Source organism: Catharus ustulatus, chromosome 4 (assembly GCF_009819885.2).
Source record: "Catharus ustulatus isolate bCatUst1 chromosome 4, bCatUst1.pri.v2, whole genome shotgun sequence".
Lineage (NCBI taxonomy): Eukaryota > Metazoa > Chordata > Aves > Passeriformes > Turdidae > Catharus > Catharus ustulatus.
The window spans coordinates 67,119,873-67,138,237 of record NC_046224.1 but is presented as its reverse complement, the minus strand read 5'-3'; the positions used below and the strand labels follow the sequence as shown (position 1 = coordinate 67,138,237).

The following is an 18,365-nucleotide window of genomic DNA, read 5'->3' as shown; positions in this document are numbered from 1 at the left end:
GAATACTTTTCTGAAAACTGCTATTACATGAAGCCTACACAATAAATAACGTTTCCAAGTAGACCAGAAATTTGCTGTATTTGCTCTCAAAGGGACTTTGTTCAACAGAGATAAAAAATGTAGAGGCAAAGTTAGATAGTGTTCAGCATGGTTCTACTCCAATGTAAATTAGATTCTTCTTCATTATTAGCATTTTGATCCTGCAAGGAACTCCTCATTCACAGTCATTAGCTATGCAAGATATAAGACCTGGTTTTATTCTTTTAAATATAAGATTTTAGCCCGAGGTTTGATATATCGGTTACCTCCATGCAATATTACACTTGCTAACCATGTAAACTTGATTTTCACACTCATTTGGTTTGTAAAATGCATGCTAATGACTATGTCCCTGCTATATTTTCTCTTTTCTTTCCCTTCCTGTGAGTACTGCTGGCTCTCTGCTTTATGGATCACTGCACTTGATTCTCTCTGCCATCTCTAGCTGAGCGTAATATTTGCCCAGGGTAAGGTGACCTGAAAGGCCAACTTGACCTGGCAGGGACCTTAATGTGATGGCTGGTGGTACCCACTCTGGATTGGTTCTGAGGGGAGCTGCAGTGAGGGGGATCTGGTGTAACAGCTCTGTCAAGTCACACAATGCACAGATATTTACAACTTGCAAAAATGCTACCTTTTTTTATTCAGCAGAGTTGCTTCTTTATATCCCACTTAGTTTTATCTTCCCACTGATGAACTACATTTTCATTCCTTCAGAGCATCTCCAGAAAAGCAGGTTGGGCTGTAAGTTGCCCTCCTCCTAAATAGTGTCACCAGCTTAATTGGTGTGTTGACATACATTTGTTGAGGGCTAATGTTCTCCATGACTCTGCTACCCTTACTTCTCCATGGAGATGACAATGTGCAAGACAGATCAAAATCAATGATTTGCTGAGAGACCTCACAGAAGTGTTAATTTCAGAAGTTCTCGTAACAGACACTTTGTCTTTAAATCTGTAAGGGCAAAACTCTGGCCTGCCAGTCAGGACAGGATCTTTCCATGCCTGAGCTGAACTTTGAGCTGGTGTCTGTCCGAGAGAGGGAAAAATTGTAAAACAACAGTAACTACATCTTTTGTTGATAGTGACAGGTATTTTGGTAATGTAGAAGTAAGGTGAACTAGCATGTACATTCTACTAAAGGTGTATTTGTGGTTAATTCTGTTACAGGTAAGAGGGCGAGAATTTTCAAAGCTCTCTCATTCCAGTATACTTTTGTGCTGACTTTTGTCAAAGACATCTGCTACCCACAGTGTCCCTTTAGGTCAGTGTCCCCTTCTCTGATGGAGAATGGTGACAACTTCCCGGTCTGCTGTTTCAGTTCTTTATCCTACTTTTCTCACCGCCTTTTTGTCTCTGCATTCGCTCCTAGGTAGCTCCCAAGTCTCTCCACCTACTGCTGTTATTAATATCTCCTTCTAACTGGCCTTTTAATCCCAGTTAGGGGATCAGTTGACTCCCCACTAATGCTTTCTGGGCTGCTGTCATGCTGTGTGGAGTCCATGCAGCTTAGCACAGACCTCAGAGGCAGAGTCATTGCAGGGATGCAGGCAAGAAGCACGAATCCATTTTGCACCTTTTTCCTACAGTGTAATGCTTCTGGCATCTCTGCTTTTTCCTGCATAAAGATGAGACAGCCCCCTTCCATGGAAGTACTACTCCATTAGTTCAATCCTGGAGTAATCTGCACACCTGGAGTGAAATTCAAAGTGTTCTAGAAAAGAACACATTTTCATGGACTGTAAAATGATTTGCTCATCATTGGTGTCAGGTAGGAGCTGTAGTTGTTTTGCTGCTGCCTATTCTTTTGTTGGTTAGATGGCTTTCTTCTCCCTGTAGTAACACTGTGTAATAACGTTCTCATGTTATTCTGATAGCTTTGTTGTGGCTTTGAAGGCATAAGAACACAGATAAAACAAACCTTGTCAGGAGAGGAAGCGTTTTTTTTTATAAAACAAGGTATGCTTGGCTCTTACAGAGCACTCCTTCTCTGCAGATCCCGCAAGACAGGTTTCACTTCTCTTCTGTAGTTGGGGCAGCAAGCAGTAACCTGAGGGATTAGCAGAATCTGAGTTTGCTTACTTGGCAAGTTCACTGGTGACACAAAGCTGGCCTGAGTGGCTGATCCCAAGCTCTTCAGAAGGACCTCAATAGACTGGAAGCAAGGGCAGAGAAGAACTGTCTAAAATTCAACAAAGGCAATGCTGCGTCGTGTACCTGAGGAGAAGCAAGCCCAGCACAAGGTGAAGGCTGACCTGCTGGAAAGCAGCTTTGCAGAGAAGGACCAAGGGGTCCTGGTGGACCACAGGCTGTGCATGAGGCAGCAGTGCCTTGGAGGACAAGAAAACCAGTGGTGTGCTGGGGTGCATTGGGAAGAGAAGTGCCAGCAGGTCAGGGAGGTGATGCTGCCCCTCTGCTCAGCCCTGGTGAGGATTACCTGGAGTGCTGCACCCAGTTCTGGGCTCCTCTAGACAGAAGAGACATGGAGCTGCTGGAGTGCAGCAAAGATGATTTAGGGCCTGGAGCATCTCTCTGATGAGGAAAGGCTGAGGGAGCAGGGGCTGTTCAGCCTTGAGAGGAGACATTAACAGGGGCCCTCATCCCTGTCTCTCCCTGTCAGCAGGGAGGGCTCAGAGCAGCAATGGGAAGAGGAATGGGCAGGAAATGATGCCCAGGAAGTTCTGCCTGAATATGAGGAAGAACTTCCCTGTGCAGTGACCAGGATTGTCCAGAGAGGGTGTGGAGTCTCCCTCAGTGGTGATATCCCAGAACCATTGGGACACAATCTATATGCTCTGGGATGGTCCTGCTTGAGCTGGGAGGTGGGACCAGATGACCCCACTGTGGGCTGTTGCTTCATCCAGGCGGTGAATCTGTAACCTAGAGCAGAACTCTAGTGGAATTAAGTTATATAATACACATTTTATGTTTGGTTTGCCACATCTGAAGGAAAAAGTGAACAATTCTTTAAGGTTTTAAATGCCTGTACAAAGTTTTGGTGCATTCTGGATTTGCCTGATCTAAGCCACAGTTGCTTCTAATCTTATCCAGTAAAATTTAGTGGTGAAAGAGGACCTCAGATGGTAAAGAGCATGGTGGAGTCACTACTTCTGTACCTTTGTTTCTTGAAACAAACCTGGAGGTGTTCAAGAAACAACTGGATGTGGCACTCAGTGCCCTGGGTTAGTTGGCGAGCTAGTGATGGCTCAAAGGTTGCACTGGACGACCTTGGAGGTATTTTCCATCCTAAATTATTCTGTGATTGTGTTTTTCCTTTGCTCTCTCCGTTTGTTTCTGTCTGCCATTTTAATCTTTTCAGATCACAAAATTACCCTGGTTCCATTCTCAATTAGCATGTTGTCATGATATTAGTCTGTGGAATTTTCCCGTTAATTTGATTTTATTTTCATGCTCTACAGATCGGGGTTTTGGAAAGCATATAAAATCACTTTGTTAAATATCTCATTAGCAGGTCAGGTGTGATTTTTGAAATCTCCTTAAAACTTGAGTCAATACAGATAACATAAGTTGTGCAGGATTCCTCATTTGGCAGCGATCCAAGTCAGTCACTTCACAGCTCTTTCCCCTGTAAATTAAAGAAGTTTCTTCCATCTTATGGCAAATATGTCAATATGCTATTCTACTTTCAAAGAAGCTAAATACAGTACAACTTGCAAAAATGTGAAAAGTACGCATTTGACTTTGATGAATAGTTTTTCCATCAGAATTCATGGTCTTTCAAAAAGCATTTTCTCTGAAATTATGCTTTCAGAGTCTTTTTCCTTTCATTAACATACGCCTAACTACCACTTACTGGCAGTGCGTTCCAAATTCCTGTCAGAAAGAGTAAATTTAAAAACCACAGATTTCACTTTAAAATTTGTCTTTTGATTACCATGTCTTTATGTTTTGCCTTCAGTGGATGTCTAGCTACTTATTCGAGGAATAAAAAAGCTGTCTCTGCAAAAATGATGAGCTGAGTGAAAATTATTTTTTACTTTGCTGGTGTGTTAAGAGCAAATTACTCTGTATTTTGATATTTTTCCCACTCTTTTGGGTCTTGCAGTAGTTTTATATGGATGGAGGAGAGAACTTTTATTTGAAGGAAGGAACAGAAAATAAAGCAGGTTCAGTACAGGCTGTGTTGCAGCCTGTAGGTTCTCTGGGTTTGGACTTCTGTGATTAGAGTGCCATAGAAAAACTACTGGGAGATCAGACCCCAAGCCAAATCCTGGAAATGCATGAACAATCAAAACAGAAATTAAACATACCACGCATCCAGGTTGCAATCAGAATGCTGAGAAATGCTAGCCTAAATCACCCACTAAAATTCATACATAGAATATCTCAAATTTAAAATTCACTGTAGAAATTACAGATTTTTATGGAGAAAATAACTTTAATTTCTATCCTCACAGCTGCTTGGGCTGTTAATTGAATGACTGAGCTTTACTCTTGTGCTTTAGATTCTTTAAGGCACAACTGTGGTTGTGAAAATGGATGTAAATTACAACAATGTTTAGAGAAAATGAATTCAGGATTTTATAATCAGCTCTGCAGGCTATTACCTCATCTGCTGGGTCAGCACTGAGCACTTGCTCTTTTCACATATTCATTACAAAATCATGGTGGTATTTTTTCATTCATGTATGGAGTTTATTTTCTTTGTTTATTGCTTATTCCCAGATGTTATGGTCTCTAATTGCATTTTTGTTGCTGTAGTCTCTCTTTGGAGATGTATGTGTGTGATGCATAACAATATACAATTACATCATTCAGCACTTTGGAAGTAACCGAAAGTATTATATCTACCGAAGAAATATCTGTTGAAAACTCACCAAGTTAGGGCTTGCTATTTCTTCATGAACACATGCTTCATGTTAGCAATTATGGGGGCGGGGGGTTTATCTGACTCTGGTGTGAACTTTTGCCTTGTAGGTCTGTTCTACCTAGCAACCTGTTCTGTCACAGGCAGACAGACATGTTTGCATGCCTTCAGTTTTGGAATACGTTGTTGTGTGCGGCAGCTGGGAGAAAGGGAGAAGTGCTGAGTGCTGGCTGCCTGAGATCTTGCATCCTTCTATGCAGTGCTCTTGGAAAGGGGATTTTTTCACCTTTTACTCACCCAATATATGAAACTGTGTGCAGCTATTCCCTGGACCGCTCCCTGGGATGAGTGGCATTCATAGTATCTGAGGCTTGAGAGACCTGAGAGAATGTTTAATCTCTACCCCTGGCTGACCTGACAGAGCAGAGCTCCTGCTCTGAAACATGTGGAGTTTGCGCTTGTTCTGTAGTGGAACGAGCTCTGTGTGGAATCCTATTACATGTGAATTACTGCAAGTTCAGTGGAGCTCTTGCATTTTTATGGTGCATTGAATTTGGATGTCTGAATTTTAAGTAGGAGTGGGAGAAGTGATTTAAACAAAATAGTGTAGCCTGTGACCCACCACTTGCCAAACTCACTGTGAAAGACTTGCCCAATTTGAATTCTGATGTGGAATCATTGCTAATTTATCTTTAGCAATGTGTTGTAAAACAACCTCCTCTTCACTGGAATATTTGGAGTGCAGAGTCTACCAGTCAGTTGTATCTAAAAGTGTCCTCTTCAGGTTTAATGAAACATTGGTGAAAATTCTCACTGCTTAAGTGGAAGCTTTCCCTCCAAACTATTTCATGAATGAAAAATGCAGGCCATTAATTTATTAATATCTATAAACTTTTCAGCTGAATCTTGATTTGATTTATGAAGGATTACAAACTTCACAGGTCTCCAAGATTTTCATACAAAAGCTCAATGAAACTCATTAGTTCTGGCAAGGTTTCTCTTTGGGATTTAACTCTGAAATGAAACACCCAAATGTGCCATTGCTTTCCTGAAAAAAGGAGAAGCTAAAAGAAAAAGAAAAGGATATGTAGGCTCAGGCAGTCCAAGACAGAGACGTATTTGTTTGTGGAGAAAAGAGCACACATCTATGTTGAAAGGTATGAAAATGTGAGTAAGACTACAAGAGGGATGCTGTTAAAAGGATTCTGTTTAATCTGCTTGTTCTAGAGTCACTAAAATCTTATTGACTGGGAAAAAAAAGGGGATGTTATTGTTGCCAACTTGGTTGTTAGCGGTGGGATGGTCTAATATCGACTGTTTCCAGGTGTCATGAATGGCATTGTCAGAGGACCAAGACAAAAGTGGAAGGTCTAGGAGGTCCACTTGTCTAGAATCTTTACTAGTGATACAAAAGAGAGAAAAGAACCTAATCTGGCTTTCTAATTGCAGGTCATATCATAACAGATTATATGCCTAGGGGAAAAAACATTTTCTCTAAGTGTGACTTTTTTTGGCTAGACACAATTGAGAAAGAACATTGTACAACATTCAAAAAGTCATTTTACAATCATTTTTGTCCACCCTTTAAAGGCTATCTAGACTTGTGGAGAGCAACAACACTTGAGTATCTCTCTTTAATTGCCTTAGAGAGCTCTAAAAAAAAGAAGAGATAGTGTGGGAAGATGAAACTAGAGGGCACAGTTATATGTAGTGACAGGACAGGAGGGAATGGCTTCAAACTAACAGAGAGTAGGTTTACATTGGACATTATGAAGAAAATCTTCTCTGTAAGGGTGGAAAGGCACTGGCACAGGTTGCCCAGAGACGCTGTGGGTGCTCTATCCCTGGAAGTGTTCAAAGCCAGGTTGATTGGGGCTTGGAGCAACCTGGTCTAATGAAAGGTGTTGAAACAAGATGACTTTTAATGTCTCTTCCAGCCTAGGCCATTCCATGATTTTATATATTTCTCATCAAAAGCCAACAACCAACCTGTGCTGTGTTCCATGAGATTCGTCATGTGAATCGAGAAAGCTAAAGGAAAATGTAGAAGCTTATTTTGGGACTATGAAAATCAGACAATTCAGTTTTCAAAAGATCATGGCAAATTTTGTGTGACACGTCTTGGTAAAAGGATGAAAACTAAAGCAACAGAGTGGGTATAACCGACAGAATGGAGTAATTTTCTCAGCCAGAGAAAGAAGTCTGGTCCAAGGATGTGGCTTTAGAAATGTTGCATGGAAACTGCAGTCATCATGTTTGAGTGTTACTGTTATATGCTAGCAAGTACAGAGAGTGGGTTCAGCGTGAGCCTAATTAATGACCTCTCATCCCTGCTGGGGACTCAGATATTATCTGCTGGGACACTCCAAGTTGTTTGCTCTTTTGCCCCATCCTCTTCCAGGTCACAAGGCTCAAATGTTTGCTGATAGGAAACAGTCCTTCCTCAGCCTAGCCATTGAACTGGGGCTGAAATAGGCCCCAAAAACAAAGTGGAGAGAAAGGCTCTAGACACAAGCAGCTTGCCATTGTGTACTGCTTATTACTCAGGGAATATTCAACCCAGTGCATTCCCATTGTGTTAACAGCTTCCTGCTGCTCTGAATGTTCATTGGTTTGCTCTGGATTCGCATTAGGTTTGGGCATTTCTTTAAGTGAAAAATGAAATTGGTTTTAGCTTGATAGGAAGCTCAAAATTTACTTGCTGGATCTGACAATATCTTAAAAATAAAAAATAATATTATGTCTTAGTAGCTACTGTTATTTCACAGAGCCATAGAATCTTTAAGGTTGGAAAAGCCTTCCAAGGTTGTCAAGTCCAGTCTTTGGCCAATCACCACCTTGTCAGTTAAAGCATAGCACTGAGTGCAATGTCATTTCTTGAACACCTCCAGGATGGTGACTCCACCACCTCCCTGGGCAGTCCATTCCAATGCTTAACCACCTCTCCATGGAGAAATTCTTTCTGAAACTTCATTTCCATGGTTGTTTGTTCAGCTGCCAGAAGAGAGTTGTAGTTTATTGAAACTTGCAATTGTCTTCTCCAAATTGCAACCTCGAACAGAGGGTGGTACATCATTTGTTTCAGCCTCTTTCCTCAGGGAATGTAATTACACCTGGCAAAGGTTGGGGAGGAGGGTGGAAAGCTGGGGGCCCTAGTGGATTCCAGAGCTGTCCAGGGTCCTGGCACGTAAGAATCAGGACATAGTGAGTGGCCAGCTGGCCCTGGCTGGAGCCAGAGGTGGACTGGATTATGTGAATTCTATGGTGCTAAAAGCAAGGGAAACTCTGAGTCAGCAAGGAAAGGCCTTTGTGTGAAATTAGTTTTCAGACTCTAATGCATGACTGTGCTATCCTGGTCTCAGGTTGGGTTGGGTCCCTGAGGCCTGGACCCCTGTTTGGCTGCACTCTCAGTAGACGAGTGAGCCCCAAAAGCACTTTCATAGAATCACAGAACCATTTAGGTTGGAAAAGACCTCCAGGAGCATTGATTCCAGTCTTTCAATGATTTCTACCTTGTCAACTAGACAAGAGTACTGAGTGCCACATCCAAGTGTTTCTTGAACACTTCTAAGGATGGTGATTCCACCACTTGCCTGGGCAGCCCATTCTAGTGCCTGACAAACCCTTTAGTGAATAAATTCATCCTGAGGTCTAACTTGAACCTTCCCTGGCACAATTTGAGGCCACTTCCTCTTGTCTTGTTGCTTATTACCTGGGAGAAGAGCCCTGGCTGCATCCTGTTTTCAGGTACTTGTAGAGAATGGTAAGGTCTCCCCCTGAGCCTCCTTTTCTCCAAGCTAAACACCCCCAGCTCCCACATCTGTTCCTCACAGGACTTGTGCTCCAGACCCTTTTCCAGCTCTGTTGCTCTTCTCTGGACAAGGCTTCATGTAAACTTGCAACAAATTATATTTTCTGATTACTTTTTAGGAAAGCTATACCTTTATATAATGAAATGGCACTTTCCCCCTTTTTAATCTTATGTTTCTAAGTGATTTATTATTGATGTAGAAGTGACTGTTGTGTATTCAAGTCATGATAAGTTATTCATTAATTATTCTCATGTCTCTAAGTGAGAATAGGTTTTAAGACATTCTGTTTTCATTACCAGAAAAAATACATAGCTAATGGAAATTTCATTGGTTCTGTAATTGCAGTAGTTATTCTCCTTTACCTCCTTGGCCTTCTAAACTTCTGTTTTCATAACCTTGAGACATGACATTACGTGGCACTGCACTTCCCTCTAATTGCTTCCTTATTTGGTAAACATGGCTTTATAAACACATTCATTAAACACTCTCATTATATGTAAATCCTTTGATGATGCTTACCTCCGGTCTGACTTTCCAGCAAGGGCTTTTAACCTTGGCTCTGCTTCTTTGCAGAAAGACTGTCCCAGAAGAAAGTGTTCTGAATGTAGACCTGTACCATTGCTTAATGTGCAGTCCTTGAAATTCTTTGTGTTATTTTCTGCGTGCTGTTACTTGCTTTTCAAGTCTCATGTGTCAGCTTTTCATGTCTTGATAGTTACATGAGCTAGATGCGCTATATAGTTTTCTGCTTGGAGGATAGACTAAAATTTGGAGTTTTCAAAGCCTGAAATATGTCTTAAAAGTTATGTTTTGCCTCATCTATAAGGAGAAACTTTCTCATGAGGCTTAAATTTTCTCATTAATAGAGGAGGAAAAAATGGAAGTGTGTAAGTATTAACATAAGCAGTCTTTCCATGCTGCTGAAAAACCAATCTCAGTGTTTAAACTCTGCTCAAACTCTAATTGCAAATTTCTGGGACAGCTCAATCCTTGCTACTTGTCTTTGATGTCTTTTTAACCAGTGAATCTCAAAAGATGTTAGTGATTCATCTGAACTATTCAGAGGTAACAGAAAGGCAAAGATCACTTGTTGATGAGAGGATCCTTTCCTTGTAGAGGTTCATTGTCTGAGGTACTGTCAAAATGGAAGTGTGTTACTACTTTGTGTGTTGATACTTCCCATGATAACTAAATCCATATTTTGATGCCTATATAAATTGATAATTACCTTTGCTGTACCTGCTTATTCATATCAATGTGTCAGGATCAGGAATTCAGAGATCCATTAGTTTCTATAACTGTTATTGTCCTTTCTACAACTAGGATTGGAAACCCTTTTTATTTTTTATGAGCTGAAACTAGCCTTATTTATTGCATATACTGGGTCTTGCCAATAAGATTTTAAAGAACATGAAATTGTTGATAAACCCTTTGTAAAACTGGGAAAAGTAAACAGCACCATTTACTGAGCAATAGGTGGTCTTGCAAAATTCCCAGATATCCTCCTTGCTGATTGTGCTGTCCCACACTACCACAAGAGAACAATTCAACATTCTTTACTTATTCCTACACCAGACATAAGTAAGCAGATACCCTGCAATTTTCCCTATTCTCTTTCGGTTTCTGCTTGCTACTCAAACTGTGCATCTTGAAATCAGGGAGGGAGAAAGTACAGAGTTGGATGACCTTGTGACTTGGCAGTCATATTATTTGTTTTTGTCTTCGTTTCTCTGTCTGGAATTTATCAGTTATTTACTTTAACAAAGTAAATAAGGCATGTGCATGACAGTCAGTGTGTGCCTATGGAGAGTAACTTCCTCAGTCAGGATATTGTGCACCGCAAGGTAGGAGATGAACTGCCTTGAGGTTTATACTGCATTTTCCCAGACCTGCAGAAAAACTCGTTAAACTGTCATAATATAACTGTTTGTGTTGTTTAATAGATTTCCATGACATTAAAAAAGTACTTTTCTGCCCAAAAGTGATGATTTGTGTTCATTCTTGTTTTCATGAAAAACTTGAAAAGGTTCTGGTGAACTTTTTTGGCTTAAGCTCAGACCATTTTATTAAGGCAACCCCAGTGTTTGATACACAGCTTCTTCTCTTCTGCTCAGACTTGGAGCAGATTAAGAAACAGAGAAATAAGTGCTGGAATACCTGCTGTTCCTATATGTCTTTCTTCCACCTAGTGCTCATGATCTGGGAGGTTGTGTGAATACTGGACAGTGCCCACATTTAACCTGAGTCAGCTGAAATGAGAGAGGGAGGCTGTTGTGTCTGTGCCTCCAAAGATGCTGGTAAAACAGAGCAGGGCTGGCAATCCCACACAGAGGATGGTGGTGTCCTCTGGACCTCATGGCATCTGGGGTAGTGAGGAGATCTGGGAAAAGGAAGGATTTACTGAGTGTTCCTGTGCATGTTGGAAGAGTTTAGTGCTTTGTCCTATAGCTTGATGTTTAGCCTTATCACAGGATTTAAAAAGAAGAAATCAAAGGAGTCACTCAAGAGAAAATGATAAGGGAAGTCACCAGAGGTAGTTGTTTATGGATTCTGGTCGTGCTGGTCCTCAAGGAATTTGTACACTATTTTTCCATTTTCTACCATTTACATGAGACTGGGTGATTCCACAGAACATTTAAATGCAGCTATTTAGGAGACAACTTAAGTTTTTCTTGAGGCTTCCCAATTGTGGAAATGTTGGAAACTGTAACACATCCCAGAATGAGACACCCTCTCCACCCCCACAATATCACCAAATAGTTTTTTTGTTTTATAAGTTTTAATTCAAAATTTGGGGTCCTAATGCATTGTAGGTTGTGAAGTTTGGATCCAGAAATCTTGCAGATCTTTGGAATTTCTCACCTATTTATTCTTTTTGTCTTGTCAGGGAGAATACCCAGACCATTTATTGTTTAAAATACTGTCTATAATATACAGTCAATAGTCCGTTCCAAACTACAAAGACAAGATTTTTTGTTTATTTTTTCCATAATCCCCACACTGTGCTGTCCTTAGCTGTATGGAGGCAGACCCTATTGAATTAAATACCACATCAGCAATCTGAAATTTTATTTTAATTCCCTGCAAGTGCTACTTTGCAGTGACATCATGCTGGGTGAAAAACTGTTAAAGTCACACCATTTTGAAGTTCCAACTTAAAGTACAGCTGCAGCTAAAAATGGCTACCACCTTAGTCACTGCTACTCTGTGGTTTATGTGAAAAATATTGCAAAGTGTCCTCTCATTAATGTGTGGCTGCTCTGCAGCTCATGCATCCTTTTGGATAGCAGAGCTTTTCCTGCAGCAGCACAGCAATGCATTCAGTCTTCCAAGTGGTCTTTGTATCCCTGTGCCCCTGCATAAATAGCTCCTGAGGTTCTAATCTCATGAAAAACAATATTGCCTAAAGTACATATTTGTGAAGAGCATAAAGTTTGCATAAGCTTGAATGTTGAATTCCATTTCAGGGCTGAATAAAAACACTGCTGTCATGGCTGAGACATGTGGACCTACAGAGGGGCTTTTCCCACCTGGAACAAACAGTGAGCTTCAGGTTTCAACATGTACTAGCTGGTAGTGCCAGAATAAACTGAAGAAGGTAGTTTGAGGTCCAGTGTGGGATTCCTTCCTAATCTACTTTCACAGTCACTGCCATTTCTTCTTGTAATAATCACATTTTAATCAGAGACCCACCTGTTCCAGTGAGACAGAGTAGGTTTAGACTACATATGTGGAATTTGAGATTTATTTCTGTGAGGATGGTGAGGCAATGGAACGGGTTGCCCAGAGGAGTTGTGGGTGTCCCATCCCTGAGTGTCCCATCCCTGGCAGTGTTCAAGGCCAGGTGGGTTTGGATGGGGCTCTGAACAATCTGGTCTAGTGGAAGCTGTTCCTGCTCAGAGGTGTTGGATGATCGCTAAGGTCTCTCCCAACCCAAACCATTCTGTGGTTCTGTGTCTGTTACCTTGCTATCACTGGGTCACTCCTTGCTCTGGGCTCCTGCACCTGGTTGGGATGTAATTGGTAACTGGCTGGAGAGGAGTGAATTAAATGGAAAAAATCACAGTGCCCCTTCCCTTTACCCTGTTGGGAATACGCCTTCCTTGACACTGATGGGTTTTTGTCCTCCAGCTGTCATGTCTTGACAGCTCTGTAGGCAGAACAAAGGGGCTCATCAGACCGAACATGATTTGTAAACAATGAAGAGGGAACTTGTGCCACCCTGCAGCATCTGCCAGTGTGAAAAGCCACCGTGAACTCTCAAGGTTTTGCTGGCTCCTCCGAGAAATTCAGTAGAATTTCACCCTTCTCATCAGGATGCTGCCTTCTCAAAAGGGACAGCAAAATCACAGCATCTCTTTCAGATTCAAAATGCTTATTTAAAAGATAGATTACTCTAATTTATGTTCTCAGTATTTTCAATGATTTTTGTATCTTTGGCATTAAATCAAAGGCTGAATACTGTAGTTTTTCCAGTAAGAACTTGGTTTCTGATTAAAGTCTTTGGCAGTGAGTGGGCAAAAAATTAGTGCATTAACAACCCTAACAATGAAATCAAAGTGATTTAAAGTAGCATTATCTAAAATTATTTTTTGTTAGTATGTGTAATGTTCTTTCAACTAATGACAATGATTTATTTCTACTTAGATGAATGATGAAACTAATCCATGAACTGCTTGAGAAATGCTTTTTAAATTAGTCCTATATTCAATTGGTAGTCTTTAATCTATTACTCCCTGTGCTTATTTGTCATTGAATTTGCAGGGGGTTATGCAGGTTCTTCTCTTGTTTACATGAATATGAACTAGAGCACCATCACTGATTGCCAGTAGAGTTTAATTGTTTAAAAAGGGGGAAATGAGACAATGGGGCCTTCCTATCTTTGGTTTCGTTGGGAGATACCTTTTAAAAAAATACCTTACACAATTCATTTAATAAATTACATGACTTGTGTTTACAAGGGAATTCATCCCACTTATTTCCAATATGTAAGATGTCACTATTTAAAAGTATTTGTAAATTCTGTGGTAATTATTGCATAAAAATGGGGATAAGTTGGTGTTTTCCTGGTACATTTTCTCTATCAGAGTAAATAAACTGAGGCTGTTTTTTTCCAGTCCACCCACAAGACTCTGGCCGTTCATAAAAATTTCATGAATGAAGAAAATAATGTATGTGTTAACAATGAAAATTACAGAGTTTCAGGAAGTTAATACTAGTGGAAATATTTTTGTTACAACTATGCTGCCTAAAGCCAGCGTTTGTTAGGCTGGCTTAGAATTCTAAGGAGAAAAGCAGCTGAGCTTTTTGTGATCATTTAGCATAAATGACAGCTGGGTCCCTTCACACTGTCAATTATGAACTGAAAAATTGCCTAGAAAAGTGTTGTGATGTGGAAAGCAAAGAAGGAAGCATTAGAAGGTTTTGCAGAGAGAGAGAGAAAAAAAGGCATGTACTTCATAGTTGCTTATGGGCAACACTTGAGTCTAGGACACGTGTAAGTTTTGTGTGACCTGACAGTTTTGTGTTTGCTTGGACAAAGAGTTCCTGGAATGTCCCTGCAATCTCAGCAATAACACGGATCTGTAATGTCTGAAAAAAAGCCACGTGCAAGATAACAAATGCAGTTTTCTCCCAGGTCATCCTGAGTAATTGCTCTTCAATAAGCTCAAAGCACCAGAAATACCACCAAGCAGCAGAGACAGTTAATCCTTTGGACTTTGCAACCCCCTATTGGGCAGGGGACACTGGAATTATGTCTTTTGATTAATGTATGTAGAAAGTTTGAAAGTATTCTCTTATGGAAAATAGGCCATTGAACATTTTAAGCTAAAGGATGGTGTGTAGACTCTGATGTCTGTGCCACGTCCTGAATCATCAGTACTTTCCTGGGGGAGGCAAATAACTGTGTTCAGCCTGATTTTCCTCCTGTGTGGAAGTGGATCTTCACAGATCAGTCAGAGGGAAGACCACCATGATGATATAATCTGCTTCTTCTACTTTCCTTTGGCTTCTTCACATCACCTTGTCAGCCCTGATCTTGTTCTTTTGCTTCTTAGACTCCCTGAAGTGATACCTAGTCCCAACTTGTGTGATCCCAACTTGGGAATTATTTTGTTGTTAATCAGCAGCTATAGCTTGGCAGGTATGATTAAGTAGTTGCATTGTGAAACTTGTGGAAATTTATAGGCTTGGCTAATCCTTTGCTTTGAGGGAAAGGGCATGCTATTCTGAAATGAATAGGTTGTTTGGACAAGAGCCACCAGGAGTGAACAGGGCTAAGACACCAGCTTAATCAAGAGGACTAAGCAGTAAATGGGGGGAAGAAGAATTAGAATGATAAGCAAGAGAAACAGGAAGCAAATAAGGGTTCAAGTAATGAAAAATGATTGTAATTTTGTAATTGAACCAATATATGTTGATGCCATTGTTAAAATGTAGAAATTGTGTATAGTTATACAAATTGTGGGTTCCCACCATGCTGCCTGCTTTGCACAAACTAAAAACATAGAACTACTTCATCTTGGTGTGGGAATTTTCTGTACAGATCAGGTAGCAAGCCTGTGTTTGGGATAACAGAAGGACAAGAGTCTCAAAACTTCATTATCTTTTGGAAACCACAGTATGCATGCAAACGAGAACTGGTATTATCATCTCTGAGCAGAACAGGAAATAAGCCTCCCTTGAAGCAATTTTTAGCAATATTAAAGGCTGTTTGCAACTCACGGAATTTGGAAGCATTTAGTGACTGCTAAATGTCTATTTGGGGGGTCTAAAGGCACAGAATTTATGTAACAGTGCCCACTACTCTTAAAAGCAAGAGTTAATGTCTGCTGCCTTTGTGGTTTGGCACAGCCTTTGTATAACCAGCTGTCTTGAAAGGAGCTTTGATGCATCTTCAAGAGAGGTTCTGTTATGTATAGGACATATCTAGTCTCCATTTCCTCTGCTTCCCACCCCTTTACAGAGAATGTGAGTTCTCATCTGATCAGGGTCACCTCAGAGATGAGATGTCCTTTGAATCTCAAGATATTCTCCTGGTTCAAAAACTTTAATTTAAAAATACTCTTGAGAAGGCAGATGCAAGACAAGAATTCAGCTGCATATTCAGTACTGCTCTTCTGTGCTATCAGTACATTTCTAACCATTACTGGGTCTCAGGAAACTAACATTTACTTTTCTGCTTATGTATATCTTAATCCAGAGTTGGTTCTTTCATTAAAAAACAGGTTGTGACTTTATAGAAGCTGAACAGAGTCTAGTTTGCAGAGAAAGGTAGGGAAAACAAGTAAATCTAGGAAGAAGAGAAAATAAGACAGCAGGAATAAGTTCTAAAAAATGCAGAGTCTATGCTGTAATACTGGGTCTGTTTTCTGGACCATGTCCTGTATTGCAATGCCTGGTGAATATATGATGCCATGTCAGACGTTGCTCTGTACGTGCAAGTGAGGCCACCCAGAGAGATTTGTTCTGTGATGCTGCATCCTTTCTCCTGGGCATCTGTATTCTCTGAGACCTGTGCAGTAACTCCTGTCTCTGCTGCAAAGTCAGGCTTTGGCAAGTTTGATAAATAAAAATCTCTGCAATTATTATTTTTTTTTTCTTGAGAAGAATATAAACTCTTGTATTGTAGACAAATCACATTCTGTAATTAAATCACACTACTTTAAATTCACATGTCTCTTTACCTCCTTTTTTTTTTCATATTCTAGGCTGCTCTGAAGTGCTGTGTGCTGCTTATATGACTGCCCTAAGATCACAAAAGGCTTGGGGCTGGCAGGAACGTGTCCCATCCATAGTTTTGAGATCCTCTGGAATGAGGACTGTACAGATCTAATATATTACTGTGTTTGGTGCACTGGATCCCATGATCATTTGACTACACTTTCATGCCCTGTTAAGCAGCTACAAGAGCTCCTCAGCTAAAATGGTCCCACTCTGATTTTAATTCATGCTAATACTAATTTGTAATGTATCTGGGCAGCTGGCTGTTTAAGGAGCTACTGTTAAGCTCCAAATATCTTTGCCTAAGGCTTTGGTCTGACCTGTCCCAGCAACACAACCATGGAGAGAGCCAGGGTGACTCCAGATTCCCAGTATACTTCAGTCGTTATAGCATTCTCTGTTCCTTCCTTCCTTTCTTCCTCAGAAGTGTCTTTTGTATATCAGCTGAGGAAGATCACTCTCATGGCTTTTTTTCCCCCCTGTTTTCCTGGTTGTCTTTTTTCCCCCTGTGTCCTTGCAGCTTGCCTGGAAGGCTGTGAACTGCCTGACTTTGGTCAATGTCTGCGTCAGGACTTCAGACAGTTTTGATTTTGCAGTAAATCATCTTCTGTATCATGTTTATTGCATCTTGGTTTGGGGAGTGGGGATCAGACTGGTTCTACATGTACTTACCAGCTAATTTCTGTACTTTTTGTTTTCCTTCACTCCTAATTCTCCTTTTTCTTTCTGTCGCTTTGAGCCTTAACAGCTCCCTGGGCTCTCCAGGAGTGGCTACTACAAAGATATTTGTGTTCTCTGTAAAACTGGTCTTGTTTTGTGTTGCTAGGCTACTCCCTTCCAGCTGCCACTGAAGAAATGTTCCGTGGTGGGAAACGGTGGGATCCTGAAAAAGAGTGGCTGCGGCAAACAAATAGATCAAGCAGATTTTGTCATGCGGTAAGACAGAAACCTTAATGACTCATTGTCCTCCATTCCAGCTGCTAAGCCTCAGACTTTTCAAAGTTGTTCAGTTGGGATTAATCAATGATAATTTGCTTTGTTGCCCTGCCTTTGCAGGATGCTTTACACAAGCAATTTGGGTCAAAGTGCGAGAAGAGGCAAAAAAGGAGTTTTGGCTTGGTTCAGCAAAGGGATATGGGGTGTGGGGACAATCTGCTGGTCAGCAAAGTTGTGACAGCTTATGCAGTGTCTCAGGGAGGTACTGAGGAGTAGCTTTTCTCATCATTTGTGCAGGGACAGCCAAGGTGCTTCATCCTGCTCTGTGCTCTGTCCTCTGAAACTAAATTGCCATGAATGCAACCTGTGGAACTCAGAATGAGTAGGGGCTGATTTACGGGGCAAGGCTTGAGTTGGTAAAAGCAAAAATCTTCCTTTGTCTTTCTTCCCTCAAGACTGAACTGTGGCTGGCTGACTGAGGAAAGGCCAAACCTCTTCCCTTGATGAGAGGTTTTTGTGATTCTTCACATTTCCTTTCCCTCCAGCCTTCCTTAATTTATAAGAACCTGTCAGGAAGGATGCTGAACTAGCTACTGCTTTTGTGATTAAATTTGGCACTTTCTAGGTCTGTGATCCTTAAGGAAGAAAGACAGATATTAGTTCATCCCTGATAAACATGAACAAGAGAAACGTTGTCAGGGAGAAACTGGAGGAATGTTCCAAAACAGATGAGAAATGGAGTTTCTTTGGGTTTCTGATGGATGCATAATGAGCACCCACTATAACAAATCTCCTTATTAGATCCTGATGGCTTATCATAAAACCATACAAATTTGCACTAAATCATTACTATAATTTCTGCTTTGCATCTCAATGACCAAAAATGCCTTCATTAATAAATGCCTGTTAACGCAAAGAAATAGAACAAATTAAAGGCAAACATATACTTAGAACATTTACAGAAGAGAAGATGTAAAGCACAGGGAGAGAGAGCAGCACTCTGATTGCCATTACTGCAAAACTTCT

At 40.7% G+C, this 18,365-nt stretch overlaps 1 protein-coding gene across 1 annotated transcript in view; it reads left to right on the top strand.

The window, feature by feature from the left end:
• Positions 1 to 18,365, top strand: part of ST8SIA1 (ST8 alpha-N-acetyl-neuraminide alpha-2,8-sialyltransferase 1) — a 109,405-nt gene that overhangs the window by 40,554 nt on the left and 50,486 nt on the right. The window contains exon 3 of the mRNA XM_033057967.2: positions 17,230 to 17,339. Coding sequence (XP_032913858.1) covers positions 17,230 to 17,339 — 110 coding nt within the window. The remainder of the gene's footprint in view (positions 1 to 17,229; positions 17,340 to 18,365) is intronic.